The sequence below is a fragment of the Pituophis catenifer genome, unplaced genomic scaffold (genome assembly GCF_029215685.1).
Source record: "Pituophis catenifer annectens isolate HBS135680 unplaced genomic scaffold, rPitCat1.0.hap2 SCAF_2, whole genome shotgun sequence".
In the NCBI taxonomy this organism is placed as follows: domain Eukaryota; kingdom Metazoa; phylum Chordata; class Lepidosauria; order Squamata; family Colubridae; genus Pituophis; species Pituophis catenifer.
In genome coordinates, this window is record NW_027256882.1 from 279,156,043 (window position 1) to 279,174,273 (window position 18,231).

The following is an 18,231-nucleotide window of genomic DNA, read 5'->3' on the forward strand; positions in this document are numbered from 1 at the left end:
GAAATGAGGACCCAGATTGTGGGGGCAATAGCTGACTTTGTATAAATATACAAAAGTATAAAGGCTATTGCTTAACGAATTGTAAGCTGCCCTGAATCTCCGGAGAAGGGCGGCATATAAATTAAAGCAAAAAAAAAAAAAAAGTGGCTAATAGCAATAGCACTTTGGCTTATATACCGCTTTACAGTGCTTTACAGCCCTCTCTAAGCGGTTTGCCTATTGCCCGCAACAATTTGGGTCTTCATTTTACCAACCTCAGAAGAATGGAAGGCTGAGTCAACCTTGAGCCTGGTGGGATTTGAACTGCCAAATTGCAGGCAGCCGGCAGTCAACAGAAGTAACCTGCAGTACTGCACCCTAACCACTGCGCCACTGAGGCTCTTAAGGTACCAGACTAGAAATTGGGAGACCACAAATTCTTGGCCATAAGCCAACTGGAAGACTTTCAGCTAGTCCCTCTCTCTCAGCCCTAGTAAGGAGGCAATGGCAAAGCACCTCTGAAAAATCTTGCTAAGAAAACTGTAGGGACTAGTCCAGCAATCGCCAGGAGTCAACACTGACTCAAAGGCCCCATGTGTATGTATGTCCTTGTCAACCCATGTGTGTATATGTGTTTCTGGTTGTAGGTATACATACACACACTGCATACATATAGTTATATACTGTATTTATATGGTGTACCAAAAAGACAGCCCCCATAGACCAATCGCAATATGCTTTCTTAATTTTCTTTCTTTTTTCCCCATGGAAAATGTTATTGTATTTATTTAATGCACAACTTGTTTTTAATTAGAAGAATTTAGAAAGCAACAAACAATTGAAACATTTAATCTAATTTATATAATAACTGTCTATGGGGAATTGTGTGCGTGTGTGGGTAGCCCATATATGTATGTATGTATGTATGTATGTATGTATGTATGTATGTATGACTGAATTTTTAAGTTGTTCACTCTCCCCTAGTTGGTCCTATTTGTTTATTTTGCCACAAACATTTTTGCATGTATCATTCTGTTGAAAATTATTGATTTGTTGTTCAATTTCTCATGTAAAAAGGAAACCCAAACTGAGATATTCAGAAATTTATGACTGCGGAGTGCCAAATTTAGCATTACTTTTTGCTTAAACATGTTCAAATATCTTCTTAGGGTATAGTATATAGCACAATGCAATACTTTAAAAACTTGCAAATGAACATTTTAGAATAACGAAAGAAAAATGCTGGAATAACATGGACATACCTGTCCAAAGTTTTCTTCATCTATGCAAAACATAAGATCCAGATCTGTGGGATCATTCTCCAGAATCCATTTCAAGGAATTATAATATTCACCATCCTGTAGGAAGAACATTGATTTCCATTAATGAATTCTTTTTGGAAATGTAATATTAATATACTGAAAGATGTCTACCAGCTAATTTCTTTTGGCTCAACTGACTTGGCATACACCTAATATTCTTGAAATGTGTCACAAGATGGATAAGGTGAATGTTATAGAAGTCAGATAATCAGGGATTTAGATCTTTTAAACAGAAACTTAACTTCTAAATTGGAAGATGGTCATCTGAATCTTCCAAACTGAAAACCTATCAAATGAATCATTTTTATTATGCATCTGGGCTTCGTCAACAGCTGCTTTCTCTTGCCATTAATCCTATTAGCTATTTGGAATTCAATATAGTGAACTATTTTTATTTTCCAAAAGTGAAAGAATGAGATTGAATATTGTAATATAGGCAGTCCTTGATTTGAAACTGTAGTGGAGGCCAGAACTTCTGTTGTAAGTCATGATAGCCGTAAGTCAAGGCACCCACGTGGCTGACCCAATTTTATGATCTTTTTTGAAATGGTCATTAAGCAAACACTGCAATCATTAAGTGAGTCAATGCATTTCTATGGGTGTTTTTTTGCTGGAAACTGACTGAAAAAGCCAGCAAAACCCATCATAAATTATGTTACATGAATCATAGATTGTAAAGGTAAGATGGCTGCTAAGGGCTCGGAATGTAGTCATATGACCATGAGGGAGGAGCAGGGATGGATTCTAATTTTTTTTACTACCGGTTCTGTGGGCGTGGCTTATTTTGTGGGCGTGGCTTGATGGTCATGTGACAATTCTGTAGGATTTAGCAGAGGTACTGGTCTACCAGGCTTTTAACTGCTTGCAGAGCTGTACCGATCTACCCATTTATTTTTTGCAGGCACTGGTCTACCCATTTATTTTTGCAGGCACCGGTCTACTCATTTGTTTTCTTTTAACACTGATCAGCTGTAGGGTGGCCCTTTGAAGCCCCCCGGAAGAGTTTAAACAGTTTTTTTCCCTCTAGCCATCAGCTGGGACTCAGGAGGCAGCAATAGATTGGGGGTGGGGCCAAATAAAAGGTAAGAATAATGCGGGGGGGGTGGGTGGGTGGAGGGGGGGTGGGGGTGCAGAACCGGTTCAGTGATGTCATACCGTTACCGCTACCAGCTCGGGAGAACTGGGCCGAACCGGGAGGAACCCACCACTGGGGAGGAGGGTTTGTTATCGCCAGAACTCTGGAACCAGATTGTAAGAACCGTTTGGGAGAGACCATCCTAATTTCAAATGATTGCTAAGTGACTGGTCATTAAGCAAGGATTACCTCTCCCTCTATTTTTAAAAAAGGATCAGCGTAGTATTTAGAAAATTGACACGAGGTCGATGTAATGCACACAAGATTGAACACTGCCCTCTTATGTCTCAGATGGCCCTATTCTCTTTTTGATGAAGCTACATAAGGTCATCCTGTGAAATTATTGTGCACGATGATTTAAACATGAGTCCAAGCACAACATTTTCATCAGTGCATCCAAATGCTTGAGGTGAACAAGATAACTGTCTTCTTCACCCTTTATTATAAGAGTGCTAAATTTATTCAAGAATCCTAGAATGCTCATTATTTTCTTTCATGGAAGGGCTTCCAAGCAGCTGTCAAACTTCTAATTAAAAAAGCCTTACGAAAATATTTTGCCAATTGTTCATTTCATGCTGAATCTAATCATAACAGGAACTTGAAATTGTTACCTTAAGTTGTTTAAAAAAGAAAAAAGCTTTATTAGAGAGTTAGAAAGTAAAATCCAAGCAGTACATGTCCCTGATCTCATGATGCTACTCAAGCATCAAACTTTGGAGCTTCACCAAAAAAGGATACTGATCCACAACAAATCAAAAATTATAGGCCCATATCTCTGCCAAATTCAGACTATAAAATCTTTGCTTCAATATTGGCAGAAAGACTTAAAAGATACTTAAATAACTTTATATACTCTGACCAAAATGGCTTTCTGCCAAAAAGACAGATTAGAGACAATATGAGGATAATTCTAGACACTTTGGAATATTATGAGGCACATCCTGAAAAGCAAATGGCGCTGATATTTTTAGATGCACAGAAAGCCTTTGACAATGTGAACTGGCGATTTATGTTACTTCAATTGGAGCAGATGGGCTTTGGTAGAAAATTCATTCAAGCAATAGAAGCCATATACTATAAACAAACAGCAAAAGTAATGATAAATGGAGAACTGACGGAGTCTATTGTGATAAAAAAAGGAACGAGACAAGGCTGCCCATTGTCTCCTCTGTTGTTTGTACTAACATTAGAGGTGCTAAATAGAAATATTAGAGAAGAAAAAGATATAAAAGGAATGAAAATTCAAAAGGAAGAATATAAATTGCAAGCATTTGCAGATGACCTGTTTTTTATACTTGAAGACCCATTAGAGTCAATAACTTCATTGATAGATAAAATAGGAGAATTTGGAAAAGTAGCTGGCTTGAAAATTAATAAAGATAAAATGAAGATTTTGACAAAAAATATGTTAATAAAACAAAAAGAAGAATTGGCGGAAATATCAAAGATGCAGGTCACAAATAAGGTCAAATATTTGGGGATATATCTGACAGCAAGATGTAGCACTCTTAAAGAGAATAACTATAATAAACTCAAACAACAGATTGGGACAGACTTGGTAAAATGGGAAAACTTACAATTATTATTGATAGGGAGAATATCGACAATTAAAATGAATATACTACCTAGAATTTTATATTTGTTCCAGACAATTCCAATTAGATTGGGAAAAGATTATTTTGAGGATTTGAATAAAATAATGTTAAAATATATTTGGCAGGGTAAAAAAGCGAGGATAAAATTGAAACTTTTGCAAGATGCCAGAATAAGAGGAGGTTTTGGTTTGCCTAACTGGGAACTTTATTATCAAGCAACAAGTTTGATGTGGATTAAAGAATGGATAATGCTAAGAAACACTAAATTATTGACTTTAGAAGGTCATGACTTGCTGCTGGGATGGCATGCTTTTTTATGGTATAAGGGAACAAAAACACAGGGTATTTTAGAAGACACTATATACGAGAGGCTTTGTTACTAAATTGGGAGAAGATTAAAAAACAACATTATTTAAAAATTCCAGTCTGGTTATCAACGATTGAAGCATTTTCATATTCAATAATATTTAGAAGGGAACAAATTGTTAGATATAGTGAATTATTGAATGAAAAGGGTGAACTTAAATCTAAGCAAGAATTGGAGGAACAAGGTTTAAAGATGAACTGGTTTTCTTATATGCAAATACATTCTAGATATGATAAAGATTGTAATACAGAAGGTTTTTATAATAATTTGACTAAGCTAGATAAAATTTTAACAGGTTCTGATGACTATGTAATTAAAAAATTGTATGGTTACTTATTAGAGGTAAAATTGGAAGAAGAACAAGTTAAAGAAACAATGATTGCATGGGGGAAAAATTTTGGTTATGGAATTGATTTAAAGAAATGGCAAAATTTGTGGATGCAAAATTATAAAATGACAATGTCAACAGCATATAAGGAAAATTTGTATAAGATATTTTACAGGTGGCATCTATCCCTGATGAGAATAGCCAGAATGTTCAAGAACAAATCCGAAAAGTGTTGGAAATGTCATCAGACACTGGGCTCATATTACCATATGTGGTGGACATGTGTAGAAGCTAAAAGATACTGGACTAAAATCCACACATGGTTGGAAAAAATGACAAAAAAACACATAGACTTTAAACCAGAGATTTTTTTTATTAGGGATTATGCCAGAAATATACAATAGAGAATTGAGATATTTGATTGTGAATATTTTAACAGCGGCGAGAATTGTGTTTGCTAAAAACTGGAAAAATGAGAAAATACCAACGCAAGATGAAGTTATCAAGAAAATCATGGAATGTGCTGAAATGAGTAAATTGACATTTGAAATTAGAGAACAAGAAAATAAACAATATTATAAGATATGGGATTTATTTTATCAATGGCTAGATAATAAAACATGGAAATGAAATATGAAACATGAAATGAATGTTATAAATATAATATTTGAAAATAATTTTTATGAAGTGATAAAGCCATAGTTAAATAAAGGATAAATGAGGATATTTATTTGTTTGACATATGAGAAATTAGATAATTATTAAATTTTGAATATGGGAATGAAACACAAAAGACTTGTAATCGATGGACACACTGTTTGCAATTGTAATGGATGATGGATTTATGTTTTGTTTTGTTTAAAAATAAAAAAAACAACAACTTTGGAGCTTCCTGGGAATAGTGACATTAAAAAAAAAATTCTCCAGAGAAGAAGTAATACACATAATTGAAAATGTTAATAGGGTTTCCAGTGTTTACTCACCACAGACTCCATGTCTTTTAGGGTTATTGGTTTTCCCAGCATCATCTTATAAAAGGGCCTAATGAAGAAACCTATGTACAAAGGAACAAAAATTAATTAAAAATGGCTCTCTCTTATAAATGAACACTTTACCATCTACAACAGGGGTGTCAAACTCAAGGCCCAGAGGTTGGATCCAGCCCGCAGGGTGCTTAGATCAGGCCCTTAGGCCGCCCTGGAAACAGAAAATGACTGGCCCGCAGTGCCTCTGCCAGCGAAAACGGAGCTTGAGAGGGCCACAGGCGGCCCTCCCTAGCTCCATTTTCACTGGCAGAGGGTTGCAGGAGGCTGTCACAGCCGAAATGGAGCTCGAGAGCCCATTTTCACTGGTAGAGCGCTCGGGCCGCCACAGGCGCTCCGACACGAGTGATGTTGAGCTGGCCGCACCCACCCTGGCCATGCCCACCCAAGTCCCCCTGATGTGGCCCTCAATGAAATCGAGTGTGACACCCCTGATCTACAACATTTGGCCTTAAAAAAATGAATTGTGGACCTAGTTCTTAATCTATCAGCTGATTAACCTGAGGTATGTGTTAGAAAACATCCACAGAGTTACATTTCTTGAAAATCCAGAAAGAAACGAACAATTTCTAATAGGAACCAAGTGAGGAAAAAAAGGTTACATTTGTCTGAGTTTGGGGATATAAAATATTTATTAAGAAATATGTGTTTGTGGATGTGTAGCAACAGAGAAGATGAAAACAGTTTAAAAAAAAAGGGAAACTATCCTTGCTACGGATAATCCAAATTTAAAAGATGCATTGGTAATTATTTCAACTGAATGTTTTTCTTCATTGTAAGGAAGAATGGTTAGAATTTATCTCTTTGAGGCCACTGTTAGCTGTGGGCAGAAAATTATGACAATCTTTCTCCCGCAAATATGGCTGCGGGGAAGAACGAACAAACTGTAAGTTTTCGCTATCCACAGGGTAGCTAGGTCCTGAAAAAGATAAATGATGTTGGTTTAGTGCTACACAAATGTATTCAGTGTGAATACTTTTCTGAGAACAAGCTTAATGATTCTCAAGTTTTCCAGAGCACAAAATTATACTGTTTCTTTATATGACTTTGGTAATTTAGCTTGAAGATACTAATCAACTATCAAGTGTCTTTGCCTATCTGGAAAATCCCAATACTATACCCAAGGTATTATTTGATTCATGTACTAGAGAAGGGGTGGGACTGGGTAGGCTATATAAATAGAATAACAAAAAAATAAAAGTAGAGAACATATTTATATAGCTATGTGATACAAGAACTAAAGAACTACTGTATTTTTCGAAGTATAAGACACACTTTCCCCCCCCCGATAAAATAGGGTGAAAATTTGGGTGCGTCTTATACACCGAATGTAGCCCCGCCCATCCACCGGCCCCCGGAAAATGGGGCGTGCGGAGATGGCAATAGGTTATGGCAATCCCTGCAGCCTGAAACAGCTGATTTTCGGGAGACCAATCCAATGGAAAAATCAGCTGCTTGTGCTAATCAGGCTGTGCTGAAGCTGAAATTGAAACGGGATGTTTGCTGCAAGGAGGCAAATTGCTGGGAGGCAGAGACAGATTTTTTTTTCTTGTGCTATTCAGGCTGTGCTGAAAATGAAAATGAAACTGGCTGTTTGCTGCAAGGAGGCAAATTGCTGGTAGGCAGAGGCAGATTTTTTTTTTCTTGTTTTCCTCCCCCAAAAAAGGTAGGTACGTCTTATAGTCCAGAGCGTCTTATACTCCAAAAAATACAGAAGGTTGGAACCCAAATCCTTTCTTAATTGTGTAGCTTTAGGAAACTGACTGAACAGCTTGGTAGCGATCTGCAACTTATTCCAACCAATCTCAAAAGACTATTTTTCATTAGGAAGAAGACACAGAAAGATTATACTGCGGTGCACATCTGGCTACCTTTTCCAGAGATTTTAAACACTTCTGCAGACACAGGAAAAAAAAAATCTAGTTCACCATGTAGCCCAGGTTATCATCTTTATAAGGTACTGGGGGAGGACAGCCCTTGAAACTCTTCTAAAAAAAACCTGCAGCTGCAACCAAGGACCATCTTCTGTGTTGAAAGAGCTACCCTAATTGCTGGTGACTTTGGAAGCAGAATTGAAGGTGTTCGTTTTGATGTAAAATCCTTCTGTGGCTTAGGTGAAATTTATCTGCAACGATTGGCCATTCCCACACAGCCTGCCCCACTCTCTTAAATCTTCAGCAGGGCATTCTTTCAAATTTTACCATAGGTATGTGCAATACTAATAATACATTCATTACATTACAATACATTGTGTAATGATTTAAGAGATGGGTTTTTATAGCAAAATGCACCGTTGATAAACGACACCAGAGAAATTACCTAAGGTGTATAAAAAGGACTTCCCGTCACTGAAGGAAATGTGAAAAACATGAATGAACTTGTGAAAAGAAAAAAATGAAAGGGGGGGAAAAAAAGCAAACAAATATAAAAACATTCTTTGATAATACAAAGAACTTTGAAGATTAGTATTGACATCAGAAATCATTTTATTGGGACTCATGACCAAAAAAGACTTATGGGCTTTCTATAGGGTAAAGGCAGCAAGATTATATGCTCAACGATGGAGAAATGTTCTAATATTCACAATGGAGGAACTGATTGTGAAGATGGCAGAATTAGAAGAGACGGCTAAACTGTTTGGTCAGGACAAAACAATAAGAACACTTTGTAGAAGTCTGAAAACCTTGAATTGACTTTTTGCTAAAACATGGAAAAAAAGTGAAATGATGATTTCTAGTTTTGGGGATGAAAAAAGATCAAATAAGGGCCTGAAGGGATTATGTAACATTGAGGAGGGCACAGAGATAATGTGTTTTTTTATGCAGGATTTGCTGTAAAGAAGTGTGGGAGTTGCTACTTTAATCTTTTTCTTTCTCTCTCTGTCTCTCTGTCTGTCTCTCTCTCTCTGTCTCTCTCTCTCTTTCTTTCTCTTTCTTTCCATTCCTCCCTCCCTTTTCTTCTATCTACCTACCTACCTATCTATCTTTCCTTTCCATTCCTCCCTCCCCTCCCTTTTCTTTCTTTCTTTCTTTCTTTCTTTCTTTCTTTCTTTCTTTCTTTCTTTCTTTCTTTCTTTCTTTTTCTTTCTTTCTTTTTCTTTGTCTCTCTCTCCCTCCCTCCTTCCTATTTTCCTTTTTTGTTTTTCTTTCTTTATATATTTCTGCATTTGATTTTTAGCTATGTAAAGAAAATTTAATCATAATACCTTTAACATCCTCAAATAATAACAGGTGAATAAAAATGCTAAATCTAAACATCTGGCTGACTTTGTGAACAACCATAAATGACTCAATAGGTGGACAAAAATGCCAAGTTCAGTCTGAACATTGGCTGACTGTGCAATGAACTGTAATATAATAAATATTAGAAACAGGCATATAGTGCTATTTAAAAATGGGTGATAAATATAAAATATTGAAAAAAAAAAAAACTTCCGCTCAATGAGGAAAAAATAAATGAAAATTATTTAAAAGGAGCACATGGGAAGAGAATTTCTTTCCTGCCTTTTTATAGCTCCATCATAACAATTTTAATGTTTTTCAAGGCATTTATGGGAAGGAAAATATACTACTCAAAAAAATAAAGGGAACACAAGCAGAAGACATTCGAGATCTGAATGAATGAAATAGCCTTATTAAATACTTTGTTTGTTACAAACAGTAGTTTTGTATTCCCTTTAGTTGTTTGAGCAGTGTATAAACTACTGTATGTAAAGAACAAAGTATTTAATAAGGCTATTTCATTCATTCAGATCTCGGATGTCTTCTGCTTGTGTTTCCTTTATTTTTTTGAGCAGTGTATATTTGTACTCATAGATTTTCTGAATGATTTGTATCAGTTATAGTATTTTACTCAGGGGTGAAATGCTCCCGGTTCGGACTGGATCGCCCGATCCGGTAGCGATGGCGATGGGTGGTTCGGAGAACCGGTAGCAAAAATCCCTGCCCCCCCCCCCATGCCCAGCTGAGCCGCGCAATCATCAGAGGCTTTTTTTTTAAAAAGCATTTTTTCTACAACCTCTTTGGCAGAAAAAATGCTTTTAAAAGTAAAAAAAAAAAAAAAGCCTCTGATGATCGCGCGGCTCAGCTGGGATCATCAGAGGCTTTTAAAAGCATTTTTTCTACAACCTCTTCGGCCGAAGAGGTTGTAGAAAAAAATGGTTTTAAAAGTTAAAAAAAAAAAAAGTTGGCCATGCCCATTCAGTCACATTACCACCCCCAAGCCACACCCACAGAACTGGTAGTAACAAATTTTACATTTCACCACTGATTTTACTTACGTAATGCACTCTACTTCTGAAGCCCAAACTCTCTTTTATAGTTACGCTCCCTTATTCAACTCACCGTCTAAAAGCTTTCCATGATATACAGCCAGGCCAGCAACACGACCAATAAAGGTGAAATAAGACAAATGGTCTTCATTACAAAGTCCAGAATTAGGATTGATCTGAAGAGTATAGTTGTCCCTTATTGAAAGAGAGAGAGAGAGAAACGAAAGGATGAGTTTCTTAGATATTTGATTCACATTTTCCTCTCAAGTTACACAAATATACCTTAATAGCATTACTTGAATGGTGTAACGTATTTGATACATATCAGAAACCTACTTGCTTCTAAATAGGGCCAGCAGACATGAACAAACTTAAGAGTATTGTGACTACTAAAGATTAATCAACAGATTTCATTGAGGTGTAGAAAGTGGTTTAGAAAGTGTTTTCCTCATTTGAGGATGAATATTTTATATAGCTAAATATATTTGACCTTTGCATCAAAAAGCCACAGGTTCTAGATTTTCTGGTCTTTAGTTCTCAATGGAGAAACTGCACTGAAAATGGTTTTTAAACCAAAGTCTTTGTAGCTACCAAGTCAAATTGCAACAAATAAAAAACAATAGCAATAGCACTTAAGACTTATATACTGCTTTACAGTTCTTTACAGCCCCTCTCTAAGCCGTTTACAGAGTCAGCATATTGCCCCCAACAATTTTGGGTCCTCATTTTACCCACCTCGGAAGGATTGAAGGCTGACTCAACCTTGAGCCTGGTGATATTTGAATTGCCAAATTGCAGGTAGCTGGCAGTCAGCAGAAGTAGCCTGCAGTACTGCATTCTAACCACTGCGCCACCGTGGCTCATTAGGAATGGATTTCATTCTTAACCCAGGGACTACCTGTACAGCAACATCTATACTTTAACAAGAGTTCTATTCTAATATTCTGCATCCTAAGCAGGCTGTTAAAAAAAATCAGTACAGTATTGAGAACTGGAAAGCATTTTTTAAAAATCTCTATCGACAGGTACGTTTTTCAATATGTTCAATTCCTATGAAAGCAATGTAATACATGTAATTGCATGACAAGAATTGCTTTCATAAATAAATTCATCTTTTGACTAACCTATTAATTGCCTAAGCAGAACAAGGAAAAGTGAGTTTAAATGGTGAAATAATACTTCTAGGAAAGGAAAGGTTGGTGAAGACAGCTTTAATGGAAGAGATTGGGATGAGGTAAACTATTATGGGGTTGGGATTATGAAGGTTTGTCAGTATCTCTGGGCATATATTTGAACATATAACTCAGGGGTGCTATTCAGCAGATTCTGACAGATTCTGGAGAATGGTAGCGGAAATTTTGAGTAGTTCAGAGAACCAGCAAATACCACCTCTGGCTGGCCCCAGAATGGGGTGGGAATGGAGATTTTGCAATATCTTTCCCCCAAGAGAAGGGTGGGAATGGAGATTTTGCAATATCCTTCCCCTCAAGCCACACCATGCCCACCAAGCCACACCCACAGAACTGGTAGTAAAAAAAATTTAATTCCACCACTGGTATAACTAGTACATTTAATTAATAGTTCATTGTACGCAATGGCATGTCTCCGGATTCTAACATATTTCTGCGTTGATTCTTGAAAAAAATATTTCAATTGACAAATCAGTAAAGAATTAGGGAGTGTGTTTCTGCAGGTAAAATTTATTTTCAATCAGGCCTCTTCCTAGGTAAGAATGTTATTAAACATTCTTACTCTTCATGATAAGAAGGCTCCTGGAATGAGTTGTTTTGTATGTAGTCCTTGGCAATATCTGGATTAGAATTCGTTTTCTATACTTCTGTCTTTGTTTGTTTGGATGTTTGGGTGGTTTAGGTGTGGGGAATTTGTGGTGGGTGGGGATGTGTTTGAGGATTGTTATGTGTGTTGGACCTGGTCTTTGGGTGTATGGGTATACTGTGTATACACATACAATGACAATAAAGTTATTATTTTATTTATGTGTTTTTTATTTATTTATTCTAATTCAGGATTGGGGAATGGGATACTAGAAATTCTGTTATTTTCCTTGCTTCTTTCATTACCAGACAAATTTTACTTGAGCTTGTTAAGTATCTTACATTTGGTTGAGCAGAAAGGAGAAAGATAAACTGAAACAATGAATAAATACATATTTGGTTTGAGCACAGTGGAATGTGTCCTGACTGGCAGTGCCACTTGACTCAGGGAATTTTTGTTTCCTATCATTAAGGGCTGTTTCAAATTTGTTCTCTCTTTGATGCTTGTTACTGCAAAATTCCAGCAAAAGCAGCTGGTCCTTAATTAAATCTCTTCACAAAAGAAAATGTTCTTGCAAATTAATGCCAGACTAGGTAATATACACGAGTAACAAACAAAAGGCAGCAGCTGGAGACAACTGGCCCAAATCAGTATTCCTTAGTACAACACAGTTCAAAGTTCAAAAGGCTACTTCTTCTGTTGAGCAAACACATTAAGATTTTAAATATAAACACACTGAGGGAAATATATACATGGCATGTACTATAAAAATACACAGTTAAAATTACACACTGAAGGTTCTGGAAAACATTCAGTAGAATTAAAGACATGTACTTTTTATTGTATAGTTAATCCTCGACTTACAACCACAATAGAGCCCAAAATTTATGTTGCTAAGTGAGACAGATGTTTTGCCTCATTTTACGACCTTTCTTGCCATAGCTATTAAGTGAATAACTGCAGTTGCTAACATGGTTGTTAAGTGAATCTGGCTTCTCCATTGATTTTGCTTGTCAGGTGGTCACAAAAAGGTGATCACATGACCCCAGCACACAGCAACCGTCCTAAATATGAACCAGTTGCCAAGCAACCAAATTTTCATCACATGACCATGGGGATGCAATGGTTATAAGTGTGAAAAATGACCATAAGTCACTTTTTTCAGTGGCATTGTAACTTTGAACGGTCACTAAATGAATGGTTGTAAGTCAAGGACTATGGTATCTGTAGTCCATGTACAGAATGTTTTTTGTATTACTAGTTTGGCTTTCTCTTCTAAAGTTGTATAGCTGTTGTTGTTAGCTTTCTACCAGAAAACAATAGAGAAAAACAACAAAATAAATTGAATTCATCTAGTGTAGCTGTAGGAATATTTCATCAATTATCTTACGGCAAAATGGACAGCCAATAAATTTTACAGACAAATACAGAAATAATATACTTACGTTGCTGAATATTCAAAGAGGCCATAATAGGGGTTAAACATTTCCTTGGACAACAGGAAGAACCATTCTCTGGCCACTCCTCCGTAGTCAAGGCCTTTTTCTGATTCAAATTCTATCCAGAGTCTGGCTTTTAATACATCAGGTCTCTTCACTGACATGATTCTTCTATACGATTCTTCAAAAATATTATTTCTGTGGAGTTTCATCTCAAATCTGTTTGGTATATCAGCCTTCAGGGGAAAAAAAATATTCCATATGTTGATTGGTCTGAATGCATTTTCCATATCAGCTATTTGTAGAATAAATTGTCTAAGAGTATGACCAGACCTTGTTCTTTTCTTTTCAGTACAGTGCAGTATCTGCACAGGTTCAATTAAAAACACGTAGACTTCTTCTAGGCGGACAATGTGTCCTGCTGAACTGCAAATATTTAGAATAGAATAGAATAGAATAGAATAGAATAGAATAGAATAGAATAGAATAGAATAGAATAGAATAGAATAGAATAGAATAGAATAACAGAGTTGGAAGGGACCTTGGTGGTCGTCTAGTCTAACCCCCTGCTTAGGCAGGAAACCCTACACCACTTCAGACAAATGGTTATCCAACCTCTTCTTAAAAACTTCCAATGTTGGAGCATTCACAACTTCTGGAGGCAAGTGGTTCCACTGATTAATTGTTCTAACTGTCAGGAAATTTCTCCTTAGTTCTAAGTTGCTTCTCTCCTTAATTAGTTTCCACCCATTGCTTCTTGTTCTATCCTCAGGTGCTTTGGAGAATAGCTTGACTTCCTCTTCTTTGTGGCAGCCCCTGAGATATCAGAACACTGCTATCATGTCACCCCTAGTCCTTCTTTTCATCAAACTAGACATTTCATGAAATACATCCCTGTTTGTCACTCAAGGGTCTTTCTCATGGCCAATCAATGAGTCTCTCTTGTGGCCAAACCTAAAAGACCATGGAGACGGACTGTCCAGTGACTGAACAGGGAGGGGGTGTTTCCACAACAGATTTGCTCACGCAACTGTAGGTCAGTGTCACCTCCAGGTTCATGCCTGAAGTCCCTTAGATTGTCTTCTGTCCATGGGAACTTTTGTGATGGAAGAAGAAGGAAAGCAACATTTCTCACCTGGGACAATTAAAGACAGGTGTTTGCTGGCTTGGCAATGGGTTGGGGATGACAGCAAGGCCCTCAGAAATGGTTATTAAATAATTTTTGTGCTATAGTGAACAAAATATGAAGATGAACCCTTAGTGGCTGGAAAAAACAGCGGCAAGTATGTGTCTGGATTTGGTTGTGTGGGACTCTACTTTAGAGGGAAAGAAAAGATAGCCTGTGAACAGATTAAATGGAAATAATGGACATCTGGGAGCGTAATATGGAAGTTGAAAGAGAAAAAAGAGGAAATACAGAAAAATTCTGCAATTGCAGAACGCCATAACAAAATGTATTGTAAAAAGCAACATATATTAAAAGGAAGGTTACGTTCCCTATATTAAGGCTACCAACTTTATCACAAAATAAATATTTACTTACTGGTTTCTTTAACTTCTTCCTGAAGTAGTCATATTTTTGTTTAAATTCTCTGGAATATGGAACAGCCTGGAAGACATGAACATTGTACTGTTAGTGTAAAGAATCAAATGATTGTGAAAGAGCCATATTGGGATCATCCATTTCTCTCTAATTATTCTTTTCCTTAATCCTTTATTTCCTTAAAGAATAGAATAAAATAGAATATAATTTTTTATTGGCCAAGTATGATTGGACACACAAGGAATTTGTCTTGGTGCATATTAAACCTGATGCCAGTGTGTCCCTATGATACATATACTAACCTATTGAGCTCTGTGATTTCCTGGCTTTACAGGAGCACATTTTACATTGCCTAATTGTCTCAGTACATATTGGAATAGTTCTGGTTAGGTAGTTAGCTAAGAAAGAACAATGCAGTTTTAAAAAAAAAACTTGGGTGGGCTAAACTTTCAGCAGAACAAGAAATGGTTGGAGTTTTTGTGTGTTTGTATCAGGAGGTTTCATCCCAAACTCAGGACAAAACAAGTGTGTGCGGTATAAATTTAACTTTTTAAAGTCATGCCCTTGGCCATGTTGTCACTGGTAGATAGCAGTCAGCTTGGATATCCATTTACTTTGGTAACTGTACAATGATCAATTATGATTTGTTTAAAATTCATGGATGAACACTTTTTAGGTTGGAAAACAATTCATTCAATACAGGTGGCCCTCAATTTAATCATCTTCCAAAAAGACTGTTCCCTGTCTATCAGACTCCCAACAGGCAGATGAGTAAGAAGCTTCTGTATGATTTGGAATGGGTTATATTCTCTCTGCAAAATTAAGTTCACTGTTTGGGATTCTTTTTCAGCATTTAGAACTATCTAAAGAGCTAAAATGTTGGATGAGAAGCATGGGGGATACTAGTGTCACTGTAAGGGTGGGTACAGGTACAAACATCGATCATTTTTTTTCCAAGTGAAAACTACTTAATCACAGCAGTTTTTGCAAAAAAATCAAATCAAATCCATGCACTACTTACTGGACCTGTAATAGCAGGATTCTGCAACCTGGGATCTTCCCACTGGGTAATTTTATTATCTGAAAATTAAACAAGAAAAATTGCAACACTTTTTTTTCCCCCTTTCGCATTCCATTTTTTTAAAACAAAAACAAGCACAACCAAACAACAACAGTAGATGGCCAGGTACTATCAAAGAAAAAAAAGGACTTTATATGTGAATATGTCATTTTAAAGAACAGCGAGAAGGATTCGACTATCTTTGGGTTTCATTTAGCCATCTGATACCTGTATAAACTATTCTATAATGCAGAGACTGCATTCTGACAACGGGCAAAGTATTTTGAATTGAACCATTTCAGCCAGCTGTTCTGAGCTTGAAGCAGCTATCTGACGCTTCCAATGTTTCCAAAGTGGAGGGGAAAAATCCTCTATCAAAGTGGAGCAATAACTCTGCACTTGGACATTTTGAAGTCTGCATGGTTTGAATTCAACATATTTTGCATTTGGATGGCAAATGCTTTCATGTGATCCACTAAAGGGAAAATATTTTTGAGTACACTGGATGCAGCAAGATTGCAATAGATTTATTACATATATTACGTGATGTATTTGCAATCCCTAACCAGCATTGGATTTTACTTGTGGTTATGGCAGTTCTACTCTCTGGTGGAAGGCTTGGTGTTGGTTTCAGGAAACCTGATTTAAGTATTCCAACCCTCCTTTTGTATTACAAAATCCTTTACGAAACTTTTAAGTCCTTTTCTTAAAGGGTTGATTCCACTTTTTTGGTTTCCCTTTGCTTCTCTTTCCACACTTAATTCTAGCTGGCCTCCATCCAGATACCTTTACAGCATATTTATTTGCCTACAATTAGGGAAAATGTCTTTATTCTGAAATTTTTATTACAGAGAGCATGAGCAAGGTTAAGAATTTAAAGAGTGCAATAAAGAAGCAACGTAAGAATCTGGAAAAAGATTTCCCTGAATAATTTGTTATTCATTTAAAGCCCTCCCTCTATGCTCTAATAATCTCTAACAGTTATTTCTTTAAAAAAGCAGGGTGTTTTTAGATGGTAAAATATAAAGCAATGGATGCTACTGTCCATGTTATGATGGGGAGGAACCTCACTCAAATTATGAGATTGGGCAATCGCAGGAATTCTGGGCAACTAATATAAAACTGCTTTCCAAAGTTAGTTGCCAAATGCTCTCCAGCCTGGTTGTTTGATTTCTAATTGCTGGTGTTCTGGAAAGATCTAATTGTATTGTTTGGGAAACACACTTTGCTACTTTTCATTCCTTAGTTACAACAGAAGCAATTTTGTTTGTTTTATACTTTTTGATATCTTTTTTTCCACTCTGTGTTGAACACTTTTTAATAAGGTGTTATAACAGGAGAATAAACTCTTCTCCTGTGCAAATAATTTAATACCTGAGGCAACTTCTGCACGTTAACCATTGCTGCCTACAAGGCTGAGGAGAGGGGTTTGCCTTACAATATCCTCACAATTGCTTCTTCCAGGGAGGGAGGGAGGGAGGGAGGGAGGGAGGGAGGGAGGGAGGGAGGAAGGAAGGAAGGAAGGAAGAAAGGAAGGAAGGAAGGATTGTTATTGTTTCCTAATCAACCAAGAAAGGTTAAGAGGATGTGGGCCCTCTTGCTAAATAGAATTTGGTTACGGTGCAGTCTGCTTGTCATTTATTTTACTCTCTATCTAGTCTAATTCAAAATTCTTATTTCATAAAACAGATTGTATATTTTCTTAGTACAATCTTTTTTCCTAGGAAACAGGTTTTTGGGCAGCCCCCACAAACAAGGAAAAATATATATATATCTCACATGGTTTTGTGGAAGGCATGAGATTGAAATGGATTTCTAAATACAAAGTGCATTTTTCTAGGAAAAGGCACAGCACAACATTACAACGTATTATTGACATTCAAGAAGCTATTAAGGACCTGGCTATTTTCCCAGGCTTTTCCAAAGTGATGATTGAGCCCCCCCCCACACACTTTGGTTTTTCTGATTATGTGTTGTTTTAGGGATGTTCATGATTTCTTTCTGTCTTTTGTAATAATAAAAAAAAATTAACTGTAAGCCATCAGGAATTCTTGGAAATTGGAGAGCCTATCAATTGTATGTATGGATAAATAAATCAAAACAAAATACAGGTAGTCCTTGACTTATGACTTGATTGCTTAACAATCGTTTGAAGTTATGATGAATCCTCTGCAAAATCCACATAGACCCCAATTTAAAAGTTACAATGGTTGACACAACCTATGATCATGTGACCATATTTTTGGTGCTTGGTAACAAGCTCATCTTTACGGCCCTTTGCAGTGTTCTGCAGTCAAAGTGACTGCAAGTTTCAATGGTTTTTTTTGAGTATTTCCAGTGTTTACTTCTGATTTCCAGCCAAAACACCCTTGGG

General features: G+C 36.6%; 1 protein-coding gene across 4 annotated transcripts in view; it reads right to left on the minus strand.

Annotated features, from left to right (window-relative positions):
• Positions 1-18,231, minus strand: part of NEDD4L (NEDD4 like E3 ubiquitin protein ligase) — a 143,964-nt gene that overhangs the window by 14,826 nt on the left and 110,907 nt on the right. For all 4 annotated transcript variants that reach the window (XM_070938922.1, XM_070938921.1, XM_070938920.1 and 1 more), the window contains 6 exons: positions 15,819-15,877; positions 14,798-14,863; positions 13,261-13,490; positions 10,113-10,234; positions 5,710-5,780; positions 1,242-1,337 (listed from right to left, as the gene is read on the minus strand). In XM_070938922.1, coding sequence (XP_070795023.1) covers positions 1,242-1,337; positions 5,710-5,780; positions 10,113-10,234; positions 13,261-13,490; positions 14,798-14,863; positions 15,819-15,877 — 644 coding nt within the window. The remainder of the gene's footprint in view (positions 1-1,241; positions 1,338-5,709; positions 5,781-10,112; positions 10,235-13,260; positions 13,491-14,797; positions 14,864-15,818; positions 15,878-18,231) is intronic.